Below are 19611 nucleotides of genomic sequence, written 5' to 3' on the forward strand. Positions count from 1 at the left end.
TTGGAAACCAGAACTGTGATAAATAATTACTCCTTAATTAAACTCAAAAATGTATCAAAGATGAATGTATTTTTCAACATGAAATAAAACTATTCAGGGTATTTCATTAGTTTAACCTGTTAGCTAAGACTTGCTGCAGATGGACTAACAACACATTTAAAGCAGACTGAGTTGCAAATAATTTTTTGCCTTTGTTCTAGCCTTACATTGAATTAAAAATCACTTAGGAGTTATTTCAATTCAAATGTTATAGTATTACAGTATGAAATTAAGGGTTTTTTATTATTATTCTTTTCCTATAGCTGTAATTTTCTACCATTCCACTGTAGTTGAAGTTTCTTTCTTTTTTGAAGACACTTTTCAATTTGTCCTTTAAAGCATGTTTATAAGACAGGTCATGAAGGACACTCAGCAGGAAGAGCTCTGTGAACATAGGTTGTCCCAACTAACAAAAAAAGCTTCTACAGGGAATTAACAGTATAGTTTTAATTAAAGTGGAATGAAAAAAGCAAAGTCAATATTAGCTGGTAGTAATACACTAAAAATTTCAGTCACTGCAAGTAAGTGGAAGCCAATCAAACTTCTCAGAGAAATGCCTCCAGTGTTCATAAAACAACGCACAGAATTAGTGAAGCTGTCACAGGACACAGACTGAACCCAAGGCAAGCACATCAACTCACTAACTCAAGCTCTGCATCATTCTATCACAGGAGACAACATTTCAGCAAGACTACATTACCTTTGTTAACCAAAGAAAACCCAAATCAGGCAACGAACCACCTCCTTCCTCTCTCTGTTCTGCTGCCCGCTACAAATTAAGTCATTATCTGTCTCCTCGAGTGAGAGAAGAAATATTAATTAATCACAGAAACCCTTGGATCACTAGATAAATCATTCTGTTGACCCCACGTTGTTTTCAAAAGGCAGGGCTAAGTTGCTGCAGCTGCTGCCTTTGAGCTCTGGCATTAGCACTGGGCAGTTACAAAGCACCAGTAGAACAGGTGAGGTGCAAAACGGTGGCCAGCCCTTCTAAAAGTCCTGATGCACCTTGAAACCTTAATTCTGTCACGCAGTTAGAAAACACTGAATAAATTAAGTTTTTCAGAAAGCCATTCCAACAGAATTCCTCATTACAGGTCTAATTACAAGCTATCTTTATAATGTACACCTGGCAACATCGTGTAAAGCACTTCGCTTTAAAGGTCAGCAGAACTAAGAGAACAATTTTGCTATTTATAGTAACGGGTGAACTTTTCTTATTTGGCTGCTTAAGCAGCCAACCCTTGAGTTTAATGTAATTAGGGAGGGGATATTCAATTTACAGTATCCGCAAGTAATGATAATTACACTGGTTCAAAAAAGCTGTTGGTAAGCATAAGAAACCTTTGTAATTACATCCCGTTTCCAAAATTACTTGAGCACTGTGAACTTGAAGCATTTCAGCAAATGAAGGCCAAGGCACATAAAGGAGAGCTACGGCGCTTTAAAAACTGCACTGTTTAACATAATGAGCCGCCCGACCGGAGGGAGATCGCGAAACACGCTCCATAACTCACCGCGACAGCCCACGCCATCTCCTTCCTGCTCACAAACATCCATTAAGAAAAACATAAGCCGGCTCCCTCATCGCCTCCTTCCATCCTTCGCCAGCATTGCTTAGCTACCCTCGCAGGGCGGACTTGGGAGCCAACCCGTGTAACTCTCCCTGGCTCCGGCTGCCGATCCTGTCACGTTCGGGAGCGCTGCCGCTGCCAGCGGGAAACGCCGCCGTGTCCCCCCCGCCGCCAGCCCCCCGCCTGCGGCAGATTAGCCAGGTCAGCAATCCGCCAGGACCAAGGTGAAAAATAAACAAATAACCACGTTCACAGCAGCTGCGGCGATCGCTCTCCGGAAAATTAGTCAGGCATTATGAGGGAGATGGTATTAAACGCTGCCACTTGCAGCTTCACGGCTCTCTGCGTATTCGCATCAGCCTGGGATGAGCACTTAAGGAGTATCATCAGAGAGCTTGCCCAGCTGAGCATCTTCCATTAAGTTTTTGTCTTAAAAGGAGATAGCAAGAGCCTCTCTGCCTGACAGGCAAAAGGCTTGTCATAATTCATTAATAACACAGCCTTGCTCAGGTTTCCTTCAACGAAATCAGGCAGGCAGCCTATGAAGAAAATGCTGAGTGAACAACAGCTTCTCCAGACACAATGCAATAAAACTTGCCACTACTTGGCATCATTTGGTGTCTGAGAAAAGGATGACCGACACTATTTGACAAGACCTGTCAGAGTCCCTTAAGGGTCCTAAGTGAAGAAACTAAAAAAACAAACAGTAATTCCTCTGCAAGATGCGATTCACTGCTTGGAAACAAAAATTTCACGTTTTAGCTGCAGAGATAAATGTACCCGTCTGCTTTTGCTATGCTTAGGGCAAAGTCGGCAATTTACTCTGAGAAACTGTTTGCATCCAAAGGGAAAAAAGCTAGAAGTGGTGAGGTAAAAAGCAATGACTACAAAGCAGATAACTGCAAAAATTAACAGGACTATCACAAGTCTTCCGTCAGATTCTTAATTCATCTGAAGCTTCATTTCCTTATAAGTAGGAAAAATAGAAAATACAACTGAAGTTATCCATAAGGAAAGGAAACAAGCTCAGGCCGTCAAGATAAAGTCATTAGGATGGCATCCAAGCAAGGAGGACAGAAGATTCTTCTTTTTTATTTTGTCTCGTACGCATCCATTCATACAGCGCTAAAATGCACGTGTTATATTTAATTGAGTCTTATGTACTTCCTCCTAAGAGATTTGTTCCATCATGAAAAAAATTAAGAAGAAAGGTATTCTTACTGGTATTGATCTATTAGCACTTTATACACGCACACTGCTTCACATGACAAAACAAGCTAGTAATACAGTAAGTACACACCATTGCAACATACAGCATTTGTTATGATTCAAGTTTTAAAGAGTCTTCAGCATAAAAACTAGTACTACAAATTTTGTATTTACTATGACAGGGTTTACAGGTTTGCTTTTGATTTATAAAAGATGCTTTACCATCATGCAACAGCAGCAGTCCAAACTTTCAACAATTAGAAAAAGCAAAGAATGTACTGAAGATGGTTAATTATTGATTTTAGAGTATCTGTGTCACAAAATCATCTTCTGCATTAAAGTACGTTCGGGTAATTTGCAAACAGCACAATATTATTGCTTCCCTAAGCTCCTTTGTGTTTCACTTAGGCATGATAATTTGAGAGCAATATCTGTCTTTAAAACTGTGGCCTATAAACTTTATTAGAAACAGCGCTATTAGCATGTCTAGAGATTGCTGTATTGGAGCGGAATGCAATTGATTGAACAGAAATCAGTAAAGGTATTTAATGATTTCATGAGAAAAATAAGTGAACCTCACACCCTTAATGGATTAATGTCACTTATGTGCAACACATTGCATAATGCTGACACAGAGCTACTCAAAGCAGTGTCACTTTTCATATGAGTGCCTTAAAACCTTATCAAAGGGAAATTGTGTTTTAATGCTATTTCAGATGTCATTTTTGAGAGGATTTTTACAATCCCATTTCATAAAGCAGAAAACATGATCTGAATTGTTACAAGTAGCTTTTGTCATTGGCACATGTACTAGGTCACCGTCTGAAGTTAGCTGGTGAATGAAATCCTGAACACAGGAGGAGGATAACACTTTGAAACATCACTCATACAACTTGTTTATTGACAGCTTTTATTTCTCCATACACGTGAATCTTTCATTAATTACCAACAACATGCTTTGCTAGGGAAAGGAAACTACTCCTCACAGTACTACAGCACAAGATAGATGGGATGCACAGCTCCCCCATAAGCTATCTGGGAATCAAAACAGAGGAGGGAGATAATCTAAATGACAGAGTAAATGCCATTAAATAAATGCTTGCCTCTCAGCCACTCAGACGATGGCTAGATCTCTTAAGAACACATGTCTGTCTGTTCATCTTCAATATACTGCTTTTGTATCCCATTTTACATCTATTCACTGAAAAGCAACTGTGGGGCACAGCAAACCATTCTATGATCTCACTCCTTTATTTTTACTTTAATAGACTGAAATAAAAAATATGTAGTATTTAATAGGTATGTCTTAAAGGACATGAAGGCTCCTTTTTGGGAAAGAAGCAAGTCAAATTCAAGATGTCATCATGCACAGTCTAAGCAGGCTTTGCCATGACCGGGCTGCGTTTACAATTCCTTTTGAGTAAACCCAAATGTAAGTGAGGGGAGCTGATGTACTATTTTCTTGTTCTATTTGCGATATTATCTATCATAATTTTTTGTGCAACATGAAGAAATGAAAATAACTAAAAAAAAAAAAAAATCTTTTTCCTAGAGATATTTAGTCCCAGCTATCATATGCAGTTTTCACCTGAAGAAATGGGGAAAAACTGCATTCAGATAAAACAGGGAAGCCAATGCAAAAGCTTTTTCTAACTGACTTGAACATTTCCTTATTTCTCCCCAAAGGATATAAAAAATACTCCAGTAAATGTAGCATCATAATTGGCTATAATTGACTCCATCCTTCAATTTTTACGCAATCTATAAAATATGGATTGTTTTTTCAACAGGGAGACAATTTTGTGACACCACACTGTTTATCTTGTTACAGTGATCTCAGCTGCACTCGATATCATTTGTTACCTCTCAGACTACCTTATTTTGGCCGCAGTCCTGCATCTCTCTACGTTTAATGCACTGCACACTAGTTAGCTATAACACCAAACATTTTGAGTGCTACAGAAGGGAGTTACTTGCTGAAGATCATCGTCATAAGGGATAACAGTAGCAATGACACAGTAGCAGGTGAAGCACAGCCATTGTATTCAGGCAAGGTCTGTTCCAATCCATCAGTGTACTCCATGCTATACCGTCCTTAGTCCATCTCACAACTTACTGCACGTGAATCAGAAAGGATGGGGGAAGAATAGAAATGAAAGGTTTAACCTCTTGCTGATGTTTTTCTATTTCATCCGCCATTCTACCACATTTGCAACATTTTAACGCAGACTGCTAACACTCTGTCTGTCCAGACTGGTACCGTGCGGTGGCAGCTTTGCATCAACTCTTAAGTCACAACAGTATGATGACTGCTCAGTGGAAATGACCGCATCTGGCCATTTCTATTAGCTGAAATAATGCAAACACCTCACCAAGATATTGCCTTCAAATACAAACTCAAAATGATGAAATTGGCTTCTCTTTTTCTCCTATGTCTTTCAATGATTATTTTTATTTATACATCTCTCTTTATGCGCTGCAATGCTTCAACTGAAAACTAAGGCAAGTAGAGGAAGATAAAAACTAAAACCTAGAAAAAATCCAAGTACGAATAGCCACAAAACTGCAGCAAATGATTGATAGAAACATTGATGTAATCCTGTCCATAGCAACAGTTTAATTATGAGCATCTTGGCAGCGAGCCTGCTCTATGTGTTGATTTTCCCCAGCAGAGAATGCCGTACAATCCATCTTTGTGTTATGCGCTACATGACTACATGGAGAGGCCAATCAAAGGGGAACAAGGAACAGAGAAGTTGTAGTAAATTACTGGGGTGATACAGGAGTAAGTACATAGTCCATGAATAATTTGACTCCTGAGGATAAGCAAGCCTGAGAAAAAGGAGGGCTAGGAAAAAAATACCAGGAGGGTGCTACCCACAACAAAATAGTACTATAGTCTTCAAGTACAGTGATTGCAGCATACAGCATGAATACTCCTCTCCAACAAATGACGTGAATTCCTGGTACCCAGTTTAAACCGCTCCCTCTCAAATTCTTCTTCACAGGATCAAAACTGTGTTGAGGATCAGAGAAAAACGCTGCAGCCCTAGGAAAGCAGATCCCCCAGCAGATCCCCCCAGATCCTATACACAGGGCTCATAAGCCATGGCTACGTGAAACACTGTAAAACAAAGCATGCCAAAAGGAGCAGATCTGCTGGGCAGAGCAGCTGCTGCCAAGAACCCAATGGCCAAGTGATTTGTATTTTAAAGGTTTCACTTCATGCTAATTCCAGCATGTTCCTTTAGACAAGACCATGTGCGCAGCTGAGGATGGGAAGAGCGCTTCTGCATACTGTTTTCCAATTTCATGCCACCCAACACGTACCAGTCTGATAGTGCTCTGTGAGACACACTGAAGTGCAGTAAGCCAGGAAATCTGCTGAAAGGCCACAGTCCTGACCCACACTAAAACACAACTGTAGTAGGTATGTCATAGGGGATGCATAACACCATCAGTGAGGTGTGGAGTTCACTCCAGTAAACTAGAGAGCAAGGAAGCAATAGTGGCAGCTTTGTAATAAGGGTGCAAAGGGTGGGGACCTTAAAAGGAGTGCAGGCTTAGGAGGTTATAAGATAAATGGTGAAATCCAATTGGTACTCTTTCTCAATATACTTGCAGGTAATTTCCAGACAGAAGCAAAAAAATATTATAGAATCATATTTTATAATTAACCTTACTTCTAATTTCTGTGTTGGAAAGTGTGTGTTAAAAAAGCCATAACAAAAATGATTACAACAATATATCAGTCTATATGCAACTGCAATCTACACTGCTCATTTATAAAAAAAAAAATTCCCTTAAATCCCATACCAATTTTTTTAAGCAACATTTAGGAAAATCTCTCTCAAGCAGCAGTTTAAGATTATACTATCTGCTCTTTACTTTCAGGAAATGCTCAGGAAATGCTCCGGTAATTTTTAAGTGTGTGAACAAAGGTTTTGTGAAATCCTGTTAGGCTATTACATGTGGTAAGAAAACCATCAATCATTTCTGCAGCCTGGTGTCCACATTCACAGCTTAACTCAATAAAGACTGGTTTTAGTTTCTATTAGGGTATGAATATTTTATACTTGTAACCACATAAATCGATAAGAATACTCATATATGTATATACACGAACCATACCATGTATACGCTTCTTTGATGAAGTGCAAACCATTCAGAAATTTGAAATAGTGGCACTCTAAAATTGAGGTTCCTAAAGAAATTCCAAGAGACATACTCAAATCAAACACCAACTGTTGTTCCACTCAAAGGGTTGTTTTTTTGTTTTGTTTTGTTTTTTTTTTTGTTTTTTTTTTTCCAGTTGTGTGACTATTTACATCTCTGTGGATGCATCATACCATGAAAACCCACCTTTTTTTTTTTTTTTTTTAATACCAAATGTATGGGCATGTTCTACCTACTGTGGACTACCTGTCTGAGAAATTGCTTTTAAACACAGGTGTCAGAATCCAGGCGACTCTGTTGTACCTTCACCAGCTCTTCCTCATTAAAATTTACTTTAAATATGGAAGAAAGGGACTTTCTGGTGTGGGTCCAACTCAATGTTCAGATCAATACATTATAAAATATCTATTAAATCACAGAACTAAAACTGAATTAGTTATTTAAGCCTTGAAAGACCATGTATTTTAACCCCGAATTCAGGTCTCATATTTCAGCTCAGAACACTCAGAACACTTGGTTTTCTAAACAACATGGTCCTAAGAGATGGTCGTACCTGATAAAAACTCCATTTGTATATCAGCTCAAAAAAATTATTGTTTGATCATCTCTTTACTGTAGAGTCTCTCATAATAAACACAACATCTTCAAAAATACCTATGTGACTGTACTGATCGAATGATTACCTGAATAGAACACCCAGCTGATTACATTGAATATTCAGTTAACTTATTTACCCTTCAACAGCTAGAGAATACAACAAAAGAGAAACCGACAGGAACTCCTGGTAAGGAAGTTTTGTCAAGACATTTATCAAAGAGAGTAATATGAACAGTTACATCACTCCTCAGTAAGTTCACCTTGGTATTTTCACAAAAAGGGCATTTGCAAAATCTTCAGAAAAAAAAAAGAAAATTGACATATGACTGTGTCATGCCAGGGTTTGTGGGAGTGAGGGAGAATTGTGCCTCTTAGGCACAGAAATTCGTAGTATGTACAGTACTTTTGATGCAGGTCCTTTAGTGGCATTTTTTATTTGTGAAAAGGACTTTAAAATACAAGAGTGACCCTGCTTTGTAGAAAATGTTGTATTTGAAAATGCTTAATGGCAGCTATGACACAGAGGACATAAAAGTTTTGCAAATAACAAAATAATTCTGAAGTTCCAATGCAATTGCAAATTAAAAAAATATACTTTTGAATGAACCAAGAACTGAATTAACAATTACAGAACACCTGAAAGATCTTAATGACTACTAAATCTGACATTAAAGTTTGTGGCCATTTAATCTTTTATTACTTCTGGTGCATTACTTTAGATCAAAGCACACAAATCTGGCTGAAAGTATTTTTGCCCTATGATCTGTACCACAACTCTTTTTCCCTAATTGAAAACCTAAATTAAAAAACCCCCAAAGTGAGATGCTTACATATCAAATTTCAAAGCAAAAAGGATGATTTGCCACTTAGGAATTCTTAGCTTTCAGAAAAGGTAGCAAACATCAACTAGTTTAGAATTGTTCTTTTGGCCAGTCCTCCACTGGGCGGAGTTGGCAAGCTGAGAAAAAACGCTTTGTGGAGGACACTCAGAAACATTAAGCCTGGAGAAATGCTACTGACAATCTTTGCTAAAGGTGGACACCCAACTGTCCAGATATCAACTACACATCTAGGTAGATGCAGTAGCTCAAAGTAAAAGGGCTGTTCAGTGAGACACAAGGTGCTGCTCCACACAGAGAACTGCAGTGAAATTTGGTGACATTTTATTCTAAAAAACCCACCCCAAACAAACAAAAAACTTGCACAAAAAATAGAAAGTCCTATGCACTATTAACTCTCAGTGCTTATGTTTTATTCATTGCTGTATGAAAGTCCAATAGCCTCTTTCTCCAAAGTCTCACAGACCCAAGAGAGGTGTAGATGTTTCATTTCACTGAAGCAACAGAGAAAAGCCTAAAGTTTGAGAGGGTTTCCTGAGTCACTATCACCCATCGAATGCTTCTGATTACTCAGCTTGAGCTGGTTTTGAAGGTTGAGAGATATCACAGATCAAGCAAGCAGGAGACAACTGTAGTAACTGACAGATGAACACTCATTCAAAACTAACCTGTAAGACACCTCTCAAACCATCTTAATTTTGACAGTGAATATGGAGCTTCTTATTAGAAACACGCAATGAACACACCAAGCTATGGGCTTCACTCACTTCACCCAGGCATCACAGATAACACTTTCCTGTACAACTTCTGGTTTACAAGATTAACCTTTTAGAATATAAACACACATTGAGTTTATTTTGGCACAGAGCACACCTGAAATTCTCAATGAAAAAACAGTTATTTTGGACCACAACTGTGAAGAAAGCTTTTCACAGATATTTACATGTACTTGAATTAAATATTAAAATGGAGGTGAATGTTCTCAGTAGGCAGCAGTTGTCTGAACTATCTTTGATAATTTCTGCATTACTGAAGGCTGCAGCACAAACAGAAAAAGAAGGCTGTTTGAGGGAACCAGTGTATTTCTACATTTCTACACAATGCCAAATGTGCAAACAGTAGTTTGCATCTTGGGATCAGTTTAACTACCTCACTATAGTAATGAGCACAGGCTATTAAGCCTTGCTTCTGATTACCTTAGGCTCACATGAATACATTACTTCGTGTTTGGGCAGTAACTTGGGTACCTCTACACAAATTCTTTGTGGATTAAATGGATCTACTCAAGAGTAGGAGTATCTGGAGAAGCAGCACCAATGGGCATACATGTACCAAGATTTATAAATGAAATTAGCTAAATTAAATTAACAATCCTACAATAAAATAGACAAAATTAATTTAAAAATGCAAACCAGAATAGTGGAATTAGGTAGTGTAGTGCAATTATTACAATGAATAAGCACATAATTTCTTATAAGAACTAATAATATTAGAGACTCGGACCTTGTTTAGGCACTACCCCTAAAGGAGAGAGTATCAAAGCTCTGTGTGAACTGATACTGTGTTCCAGCTAACCAGTGAACATGAAAGGATCAGCTCATCTCCATTATAAAAAAAGTACTTAGATTGAGGGTCTCATGCCAATTATGGAAGCCTGCTAAAAATATGTCTGATTAGATAATAAGCTTTTCTTTCTCCCCTTCACAATCAGATAAGGATAAAATAAGACATTCCTGCTCTCGCCACAACATTTCATCTTACTGCATTTAAATTAAAATATAAATTTGAAACACAAAGCTTTTGTTTGAAAAATACATGCCTGTGATGTGTTGGGCAGAAAAGACATTTATAGGCTACAAGCTATTATATTGTGAGTGGGCTCAGAAAAAAATCTGAGTCTGGCTCTGCACATTCCTATGCTACTTGACCATACTGTCAAACTGAGAAAATGCTGAACGAGATACAGATATCCATTAAAAATACTAAAAGAAATCAAACTGAAACAGTATAGTACTTAAGCACTATGCTTGTTGCTATTTCTGAATTTTAATTATGCTTCTGGAAGTTGGTATATTTGATAAAATTAGTTATTGATTTTTTTGGGCTTCATTAATATCATCAATGGAGCACTGGATTTTTAAACCACATACTTATTTTTCAAATACTTTTTCACTCAAGAAAGTAAAGGAAGTACAAGTCTTTCAGCAAGTCTGGTTTACCAAAAGACCAGACAAGAAGACAAAAATGGATTACTTTCTTTTTCTTCATTGGGCTATGTAGCCTGCCTGGTTCTGCTCCTTTGTCTCCCTTAGTCTGGCAAGCTAGAACACAACAGTTTACTTTCAAGGCCTTGTTAGTTTGGATTTATCATCTTAGGTAGACTGTAGTCAGAAAATACTTTGTGTTTTAGACATTTATAGTCTATTCAATGAATGCCAACACTAGTTCTTCAAGGCTTTAACAAATTATTCTTTAAAAAAGTACAACTGGGAAAAAACAATCTTTTCAAACTATAAAAGTCAGGTATAAATCTAGGAAAAAGAATAGAAAAAAACAGCCTCAAAAACAGTACTACCTCAATCATAAGCAAACAATTCTTCCTCTGTTCTGCAGACAGATTTGAGATCCATTTTATATATAAACACACCTCATATTCCAGGCAGCTGTTCAACTTCTAATAAAATTTCTTACCACAACAATCAGGATCAAAAATACTGGATAATCACAGAAAACTATATTGCTCTTGGAAATCATGAGTTTAATTTCTGTTTTCATATGTAAGCCTACCTACCTCACCTTTGCTTACATGCTCAAAGATCTTGTTTGTGCTCACACAGATTATCTTCTTCTAACAATGTAATTGCAGTTTTGTTCACAAGACTGGGTAACAGTTCATCCTAACACAGAAAGACCAAAAAGGAGTCCTGGGAGACTCCTGTGGGTGTAAAGCACAGAGAAAATGAAAAAAACTACAATGAACAAAAATGTAAAAGGAAAAAAAAGTCATTAATATTCTAAATCTTCTAACTATGGCTCAATCTCACATCTTCCTCCATGTGGCCACATCTCCATGCCTGTAGGGAACTCCATTTAATTCAGTGGGTTACATAAGGCAGTAGCCATTTGCAGATATGCTGGTTTTTTTTTTTCCTTTCTCTTTGTCAATGCATTTCGAAAAAAAAAAAAAAATCTGCAACACATAAAAGAAAAATCCTCCTGTCCCTCCCTCCCCCAAGGCCATCACCCCTGCCTGTTTTAAAGCTCGGCACTATGAATTTTCCACTTACTTCCTCAAGCCATTTACCAAAGATCTGGATTTGCAAGGACTAGCAAACCATTTGCAGCACTAGGGAAAATTCCCAATCACTGCTCTTGTGAGTAGGTATAGTGAATTTTAAGGATTTTTGATTTTGAAAGCAGTGGTAATTATTCAGGATTTAAATAAGTTCCCTTGGTCTGTAACCCTTTATTCTGACAGGAGCGGCTTTGCTGTGAAGCTCACTGCTTGCTTTACTTTCTCTGATGAATAAGTACAGCCTAAAGACTGAAGAATAATTTTAATTCAGAAAAATTATATGCATGAGAAAAATACTGTTAAACAGAACTATTTAATTGTCATTAAAATTCCAGAAGCAAAAGCCACGCAGACAGGGTCTCCCTTCAATTAGAGAAGCGAAGACACAGGTCCAGATAGACCTGCCTCCTTTTTGCCTTTTTAATACAATGTAGTTACCACACTGTCTCCTACCAACACAAATGTGAAAATCTGTATGGCAAAGTTATTAAAACTGAATACAGGTGTTCAGATCAGCTTGATCATCTCTGCCTACAGCCTTAAAGGGAAAAGACAGAGAAGTGTCTTTTTAAACTGAAGAACAAGCTCCTCTTTACACAGCTGACAAAAAAGCTGGGTATTAAAACAAAGCACGCAGCCTATTTTTGCAAGTGAGGAAAAAAAAGTTTCGGCCCTGACTCAGTCTGTCCCTGGCTCCTGCAGCTCAGATGCACAGCAATCCAGGCTGATGCTGCTACACTAAGACTGTTCCCCAAAGCCACAAGAAGCCAGCGGTCTGCAGCCATACCGTGAGCCTGTCAGACAATGCCAATATTGGATAAAATAAGGTGACTGTTACTGTAGGCTCAGTAGATCTCAACAAGCACTGATGGTCATCGCTAAAAGCTTGAATATGAAATGGCAGCAGTACCCTCTCTTCAGAGAGAGTAGCTTTGGTAGAAAGAAGTATCTTTTCCCCCTTTCTCTTCTTCCTTCAGTAAAATAGAATTTAAATAAAGAATCTGATGTGTTATATCCCAAAGTATGGAAAAAGCTTTTGTATTTAAACATGTGTGTTTTGGTACACAGAAAGAAATCATACTATGTTATCCTCCTATTTGTAATTCTCCCCTAAAATATCAAAGTGATTCCCCCTGCATGGATGCAAATACACGCCAACACAAATTTTGTTTCAACCTTTAGTACTCAGTGTAGTGTGACCTCTCTAAGCACAGATTTAAGTATTACAGAGGGAGACGCTCTCACTGATAAATATACAAAATTATTGGATAAGAATCCTTCTTTCCCTCTCAGCATTCGGTCATGGTTTCTGAAGCAAACATACAAGTGTGCACCTCTCACATGACATCACCCTGCTAAAAGTAATCTGCAACAGCCAGGTAAGAAGGGATTGTTTTTTGCTTTGATACAGTCCAAAGCAAAGATGAGAGATGTGATGCTAAAACTATGTTGCATGCTTTAAGAACAGACATCTTACTTTAGCTCCATTACTGTAATTTTATGTCACTGCATTAAGAGCACTTAAGAGTAAAAAAAAAAAATGGGGGAGCAAAGTGAAGGGAGAAAACCCAATTATCAAGTTTCAGTTATGCAACAACATTAAACATGATTTTAAAAAAAAACCCACATGAGTACAGATCCATTTCTGTGCCAATCAACCCAACATCACATATTCTGAAACAATATTTTGTAAGTCTGCATCTCTAGATAGCGTGTATTTTGAAATGCCATTATAATAAAAAAATAGCATTGTAATGGTGTTTTAATACTGTTGTCTTCGTTTTTGGATCAAACCCCTCTTTCCAAAAGGGATTTAGAAGTCCTGAATGCTATACTTAAAGGCTCCTTATTTTTTAAGGAGACACTGATTAAACTTTCTGGAGGTGCTACAAAACTGAGCACTCCAAAGCACTCCTCTGTGATCAGTTTGAAATATCTCAGAAATACTCCTATTTGCCTATTTAAAATATATTGATTCGAAATGTAAACTAATCAATATTAAAAATTATTGTATACAATTTAAATATAAACAAAGCATTTCAAAATTATCTTTGGGAAATGTTTCCAATGAACTACAGTGAAATTGTTGGGGGTTTTTTTGTATTACCAATCATGAAAATTTTGAGGACTTCTATTTTGTTATGATTTGGAATGGAAGTATTCCAGTGTTCCTTCTGAAACATTAAAGCTGTTTTTTCTTTCATTCTATTAAGAATATTTATGCAGATTATTTCTGTTGTCTTATAAGCATGCAACATCAAATTGTAATGAAGAAGGGGAATATGAGTTGTGGCATAGTCTGCTTGGAAATATACCTCTGTATACACAGCTACATCACAGTTAAGTCACCTGCCTATATACCTAGTAGGACTGGAACTCAGGCAAGAGCTATAAAAACTTGCATCCTTACAATGGGAATTTCTGCACCTCAGTACAAAAAAACCCCCTACCTTATGTGTGTGAGAACTTGCAGAGGTCCAAATTTTCACGAGCAAAACTGTAAGAGCTTCTTGAATTCTGCTACTGAGTATCTTAGCATTATCATTATCTTACCCTTACTGAATCTCCAGGCCATTCACTAACCGAAAATGAGACTGGCTAAAATCCCTTGAGGCTCTCAAGTCATAAGAAAGCTCTGACTGCCTAAGGCCATCGTCAGATGCATTGCCCTGGATGCATCTGAGTGGGGTGAAGAGGTTATTGCTTCCAGCTGCTCGATACCCAGGGAGTCGGCAGGCAGAGCCAGGGAACACCACCTCTCAGCATCACAACTACACGCTCATTTCCTAACCCTCCCGTCAAAAAAAAACCAGGTTAAAAAGGCTTTGTTATTAGAAATGCATGAGGGACTGTTTGGACACTCCAGGTTAGGGAGTAGCTACCTGGGCATTAGCTGGCACACACAGGGGAAGGCTAGGACAAGCAGCTGGCAGCAGAAACCTCTTACATGGCTCTGCCGCTGCCAGCGGGGCTTGTCTGACTGCAACCCTCACTTGCCAATGACATGGGGCTCAGCACAATTCCCTGTTCCTTCAAATCATCACCAGGAGAGGGAACACAACCCTTTTTAATTATTTAAAGAAATCCTTTTCCTCCTAATAGAAGCTGTGGCACTTAGACAGTGCTAAATGCAAAATCTGCAGTACCTTAAAATGACAATAAGGCAGAGCATGTCCCTGCCACCAGCTACGGAGAGCACTACCAGTGACAGGGGAGAAACTGAGGGTTGGGGCTGCTTGCCTAAGCCTTTGGGAGGATGGAAAGCTAAACAGGATACCTGAAGTCAGGAGCCACCTGCAAACGAACCAGTAAAGTACCCTAGATCCGAATCCTGCCCCACACCAAAATGAGAATTAATATATTTTTTATTATTTTTCCATTTTTGCAAGAATGTAAAAAATTAATATATGGTTAATCTTCATCAGAATTAGAAAATTTTAGAAATTGATAAGCACCAAAGTTGATGTTAACAAGTAAAAATGTACAAAACCATTTCACGTGCACTATTATTCCATGTTTTATTTCTTAAATATGAGATACAAAATCTTTGCAGACAGGCTACAATTATGACCAAGTATCTGTCAAGATCAGAGGCACGTGACAATGTTACTATTTAATGTCTGCAGTAATTTTTAGTGCGGCACTTCCTTAAAAACACCATCTGACTTTTTGTTGCTCTGTTTATGGTATTATGTACAACATGGTGTAGAGACACTACAAAATACCATAAATTCTGTTTTTGTAATACCTGTATACACACAACAGAAAGCTGTAGAAAGTGAAGAAAAAAAAAAGCAGAAAGAAAGGGAAAGGAAATAAAATTAAGATATAGCTGCAAAAACAAGTATACATTCGAATAAAATAACAGCTCCCAAACGTCATCACAAATTGATAAGGGCGATGAAAAAACATTTCAAAGACTGGTATATAACTTATCTAATGAATGTATAAGAGCAAAAGCTACTCATATTATACGAGGCATTCTCTAAACTTACTAGTAGTTGAAAATTAGGGTACATTCAGTCGCCATTTCCGATACAGTAAGATTTTTTTTCCCAGTAATTACCTGAAAATACAGCAGTGGGGATTTCAGCAACTGAAATCACACTTTTGTTCCCGAGAATTATCAGACCAGAAATTCAATGTATTGCTAGAAAACTCCCACACTCTCTTTGGGCTGTAATGCTGCAGTGGCTAAGGAGTTTTGACAAAACAAGTCCATCATTATTTAATTTCCAGAAAATGCAATTTAGAAGATGAAAAGAGGACAAAGAAAGGATAGGAAAAAGCCACAATGGTTTGGTAAATATCTTGAGATTACTTTATAGACATTTTCTACCTGAAAAGCAGATACAGCTTCAAATATTTTGTGAAGCTAATGTGGAAACAGTTGCTAAAATATACTTTCAAACAAAAACAACTTTACAAAACAAACTGTCATTCCCTCTAGGCAGCAGCTTCTCTCAACACCTCCGATAATCCTACAGCTCTTGTTCAATAGCCCTTCTCACCTCTGAGCAGGAAGCAAATTGTGAAGTTGAGCGGCACTGTTCTGGGACACTACCTGCTGTGCTATCAGCAGACTTCAACAAATAATTAGAGCTGCCTGCAGCCATCCAGGACTGTAAAGGCTCCGACGCACCAAGTCATGTCGGTGACACTTCCCACTAGCAGCTGTATGGCTGAGAAAGGGGCAGCTATGAGAGGTTTCCAGACTACTGTCCTCTTACCTTGTTCAGAGCATGTTTCAGTTGCACTACTTAAAACAACAATGGTCCCTAAGGTCTTGCTGACTCTGGTAATGCCTCTCTTTTCTATGTCAGTGCCGCTGAATGTGTAGTAGCAACAGGGGGAGCGAAAATGTCTTTACGTAGAAGGAGACGAGTTTTTCTTTCATTACTCCATATAAACTGCAACAGCATCTAAAGCACCGCATTTATTTGCCTCATCTAAAGCACAGTCAAAAGCATAGAGAATCTATTGCCAAAGGTCAAGTTATGATTCCTACTTTTAATGAGCATGAAGTTACTCAGCCCTCTAGGGTAGGATTCCTTCAAAGGAGCCATTCAAGTCTGTTGTGCCCTGAACACAGAACCTAATTCACTACTAGCCCCAAGTTTAAGCACATTTTAAAGTCCTGTTAATTTAATTTCCCCCCCCTGCCACAAGATTAGAGAATTTAATGACTCAAGCACTACAGTGGATCTAGACAACAACTCTGGAAATAGATTTTCAGCATTGGTAAAGGTTCTGGTAAAACTCCCGTAAAATTTCTGTATTATGGCCACTGTCAACATCTACAACTCATGAAAGGGAAGAAAAAAAGCAGAATCACACACAAGAATTTATGATAACAACAACTGATGCTTGTTTTCTTTATTTTCTGGCCTCAACTTTTTATTTTCTTCAAAATAGCTGACAAATGAAACTGTCTTTCACAATTTCAGACATAAAACTTTCTTTAAGGTTTCTTTGACAAGGATATTCCTCTATTCAACTTATTTTGGCTTACTCAGAGAAATCATCTCATCTGCTTGCATTTTAGTGTGAATTTCTCAGACAAGCTACTCACTGAATTTACACAAAGCACAGTATCAGTCATCAGAATAAATTAAATTAATCCAAAGAGAAAATAATTTAAAAAAAGATGTCAAAGGATCAGTCATACACAAGAAAACATCTTCTTTTAAATAGAGAAATAGTCAAATTTTGGCCAAACTTGAAAAAACAGAATGAAAAGTAAATTCTAGTAGCAATGTTATGGAGATTGTAAATGCAGCAAATTACTTAATAGTTGCTATGCATCATGATAGTAGTTTGAAATACAGAGATGTTAGATAAAAATAGGATCAAAATTTTGTGCTTGTAGCATAGTAGAGAGGTTCAATGGCCATACTGAGTAGAACATCAGAAAGTGAAATACAGTATTTCAAACATACAGGATAAAAAGAATACTGGGAAAAACTTGTAGCAGGGAATGAATTCCAGACCAGAATTGTTATAGAAATACAAATGTTCCCGTCAACATACAGAAGCGAGCAGTTAGCAATCCTCTTGACAAAATCAAAAATACAGAAGCACAAGAAAACTTCCTTAATTCTGAGTCTGCATCATAAAAAGCTGCTGTGTTTGTATACTAAGCCCTGCATACATGTCCTCTAAAACGAGACTAGGAGTCCATAAATACATATAAGAATAACTCAGGAAAAGCCAGAATTTCAGTACACAGTAACACATAAAAACAGAGCAGAGTTTTCCACTGTCCTTCCAAAGCTAAATAATACAGAAAACATAATATGAATATTTCACCCTGTGGGGACAGGTGAAAAAAAAAATCTTCAGTACATATAGATGTTACTGATAGAAAAATTTAGCTCCTTTTTACAGCCAAGTTCTAACAACTGTACTTTCACTTCTCCTTTTGGGTCAGAAAGTACTCTTTGGGATATACTGAAGCTCAGTACTTTTAAATACATAGTGACCCAGATGGCAGAAGAGCAATCCACTCATGGGCAACCCATCTAGGCTGCAATGACGCTCGACATCAAGAACAATGTGAAAAGTACAGGAACCTTCATGCAGTAGATGAACAAACCTGTACAAAACCAGGTATTCACTTCCCATGACTGAAATCCTTTATTCAGAAAAGAAATAAGACCGCAAAAAAGGGAAATGCCTCATTATGGTTTAAACCATACTAATGATGCAGACTACAAGGCTAGTAACAAAAAAAACAAAAACCAAAACCAAAAAAAAACCCACTAAAAAGAAAAAACCCAAATCCAAACAAACAGTTAAATTAAAAAAACCCAAACCAAACCATCAGAAACAAATCCCAAAGAATTCAGATACTGCAAAGAATAATGAACTACGAAAGCCAGGTCATACTTAGGCAAACAGAACTTAAAACAGCTCACACCATAATATTCTCCTGCAAGACTGAAAAATGCTTAAACTAAAAGCAGTTTTTCTATGTCTGACTTGCTAAAAAAAAGATTGAGCTTCCCATTGCTACTTCACAAAGAGGCATAAAGGCATGTGGATGTGGTGATAAGGTACCATGTCCCCTCTGAGAAACATGACAGCTGCAGGAAAAAAAAGAGAGCATAGATAAATACTTAATGAGATGACCAAGACTTATATGCCATAAGAAGTTTAGTGATTTGTGCTGATCCTTCGTTGCTTTTCAGTGGTTGTAGCTCTCAAGACAAAATAGTCTTTATGTCTCTGATTAACTCTGAAAAGGGAAACAAAAGCTCCAATAAGATAACCCTGAGGGCACTAGTGACTGAGTGACTGTCAAGAGCAAAAAGTTCACTTGAATTGTTTTATAACTCCCCATTCAAGCTAATAAGAAATACAGGAACACAGAGTTCACCTACTGCCAGGAGTGTGGAAGGGGCTAGAGGAGGAGTCCACTATGGAAAAAGTGAAAGGGGCAGGAACACAAGATGAAAATAATTTTGGGGGGAATCAGCACATTGTGTCTCAACAGCTACAACAGTGTCGTGGGTTTCCAGTGAGCTTTGCCATACTCTGTAGAGTTTAGGAACTCTGATTCAGAGATAAGAAGAACATGCTGGAAACACATGAAGGACACCATAGAATTATATAACCCTGTAGTAACAGGAGTAATGAAGAGTCAGAGAGGTTGGACCATGCACATTCTTAAAAATGATTATAAAATGATGATGACCAGTCATGGAAACTGAAGCAAAGAAGTGTGGAAGAAGAGTGACATCATGATGAGCTAGTGTGGCTATCACACTGCTTGGCTGGACAGAGTGGTCATGGCCCTCTTTTGCTCTGAGAAGACATCAATTTGAAAACATTGCAGTCCTATTTGTCATCACACAGATTTAAACCTTATTCCCAGAGATTT

General features: G+C 37.8%; 1 protein-coding gene across 7 annotated transcripts in view; it reads right to left on the bottom strand.

The window, feature by feature from the left end:
• The window catches only part of TENM3 (teneurin transmembrane protein 3), a 381689-nt gene that overhangs the window by 196035 nt on the left and 166043 nt on the right, over positions 1–19611 (bottom strand). For 3 of the 7 annotated variants that reach the window (XM_018070616.2, XM_018070577.2, XM_018070594.2), the window contains exon 1: positions 1557–1763. The exons of 2 other annotated variants lie outside the window; for them this stretch is intronic. In XM_018070616.2, the coding sequence (XP_017926105.1) occupies positions 1557–1611 (55 nt within the window). In that variant the 5' untranslated portion in view covers positions 1612–1763. Of the gene's footprint in view, positions 1–739; positions 1019–1556; positions 1764–19611 lie in introns of those variants that run through there. 2 more of the 7 variants (XM_018070602.2, XM_018070584.2) reach the window with 1 other exon arrangement.

The sequence above is a fragment of the Manacus vitellinus genome, unplaced genomic scaffold (assembly GCF_001715985.3).
Source record: "Manacus vitellinus isolate BGI_N305 unplaced genomic scaffold, ASM171598v3 scaffold_0_pilon, whole genome shotgun sequence".
In the NCBI taxonomy this organism is placed as follows: domain Eukaryota; kingdom Metazoa; phylum Chordata; class Aves; order Passeriformes; family Pipridae; genus Manacus; species Manacus vitellinus.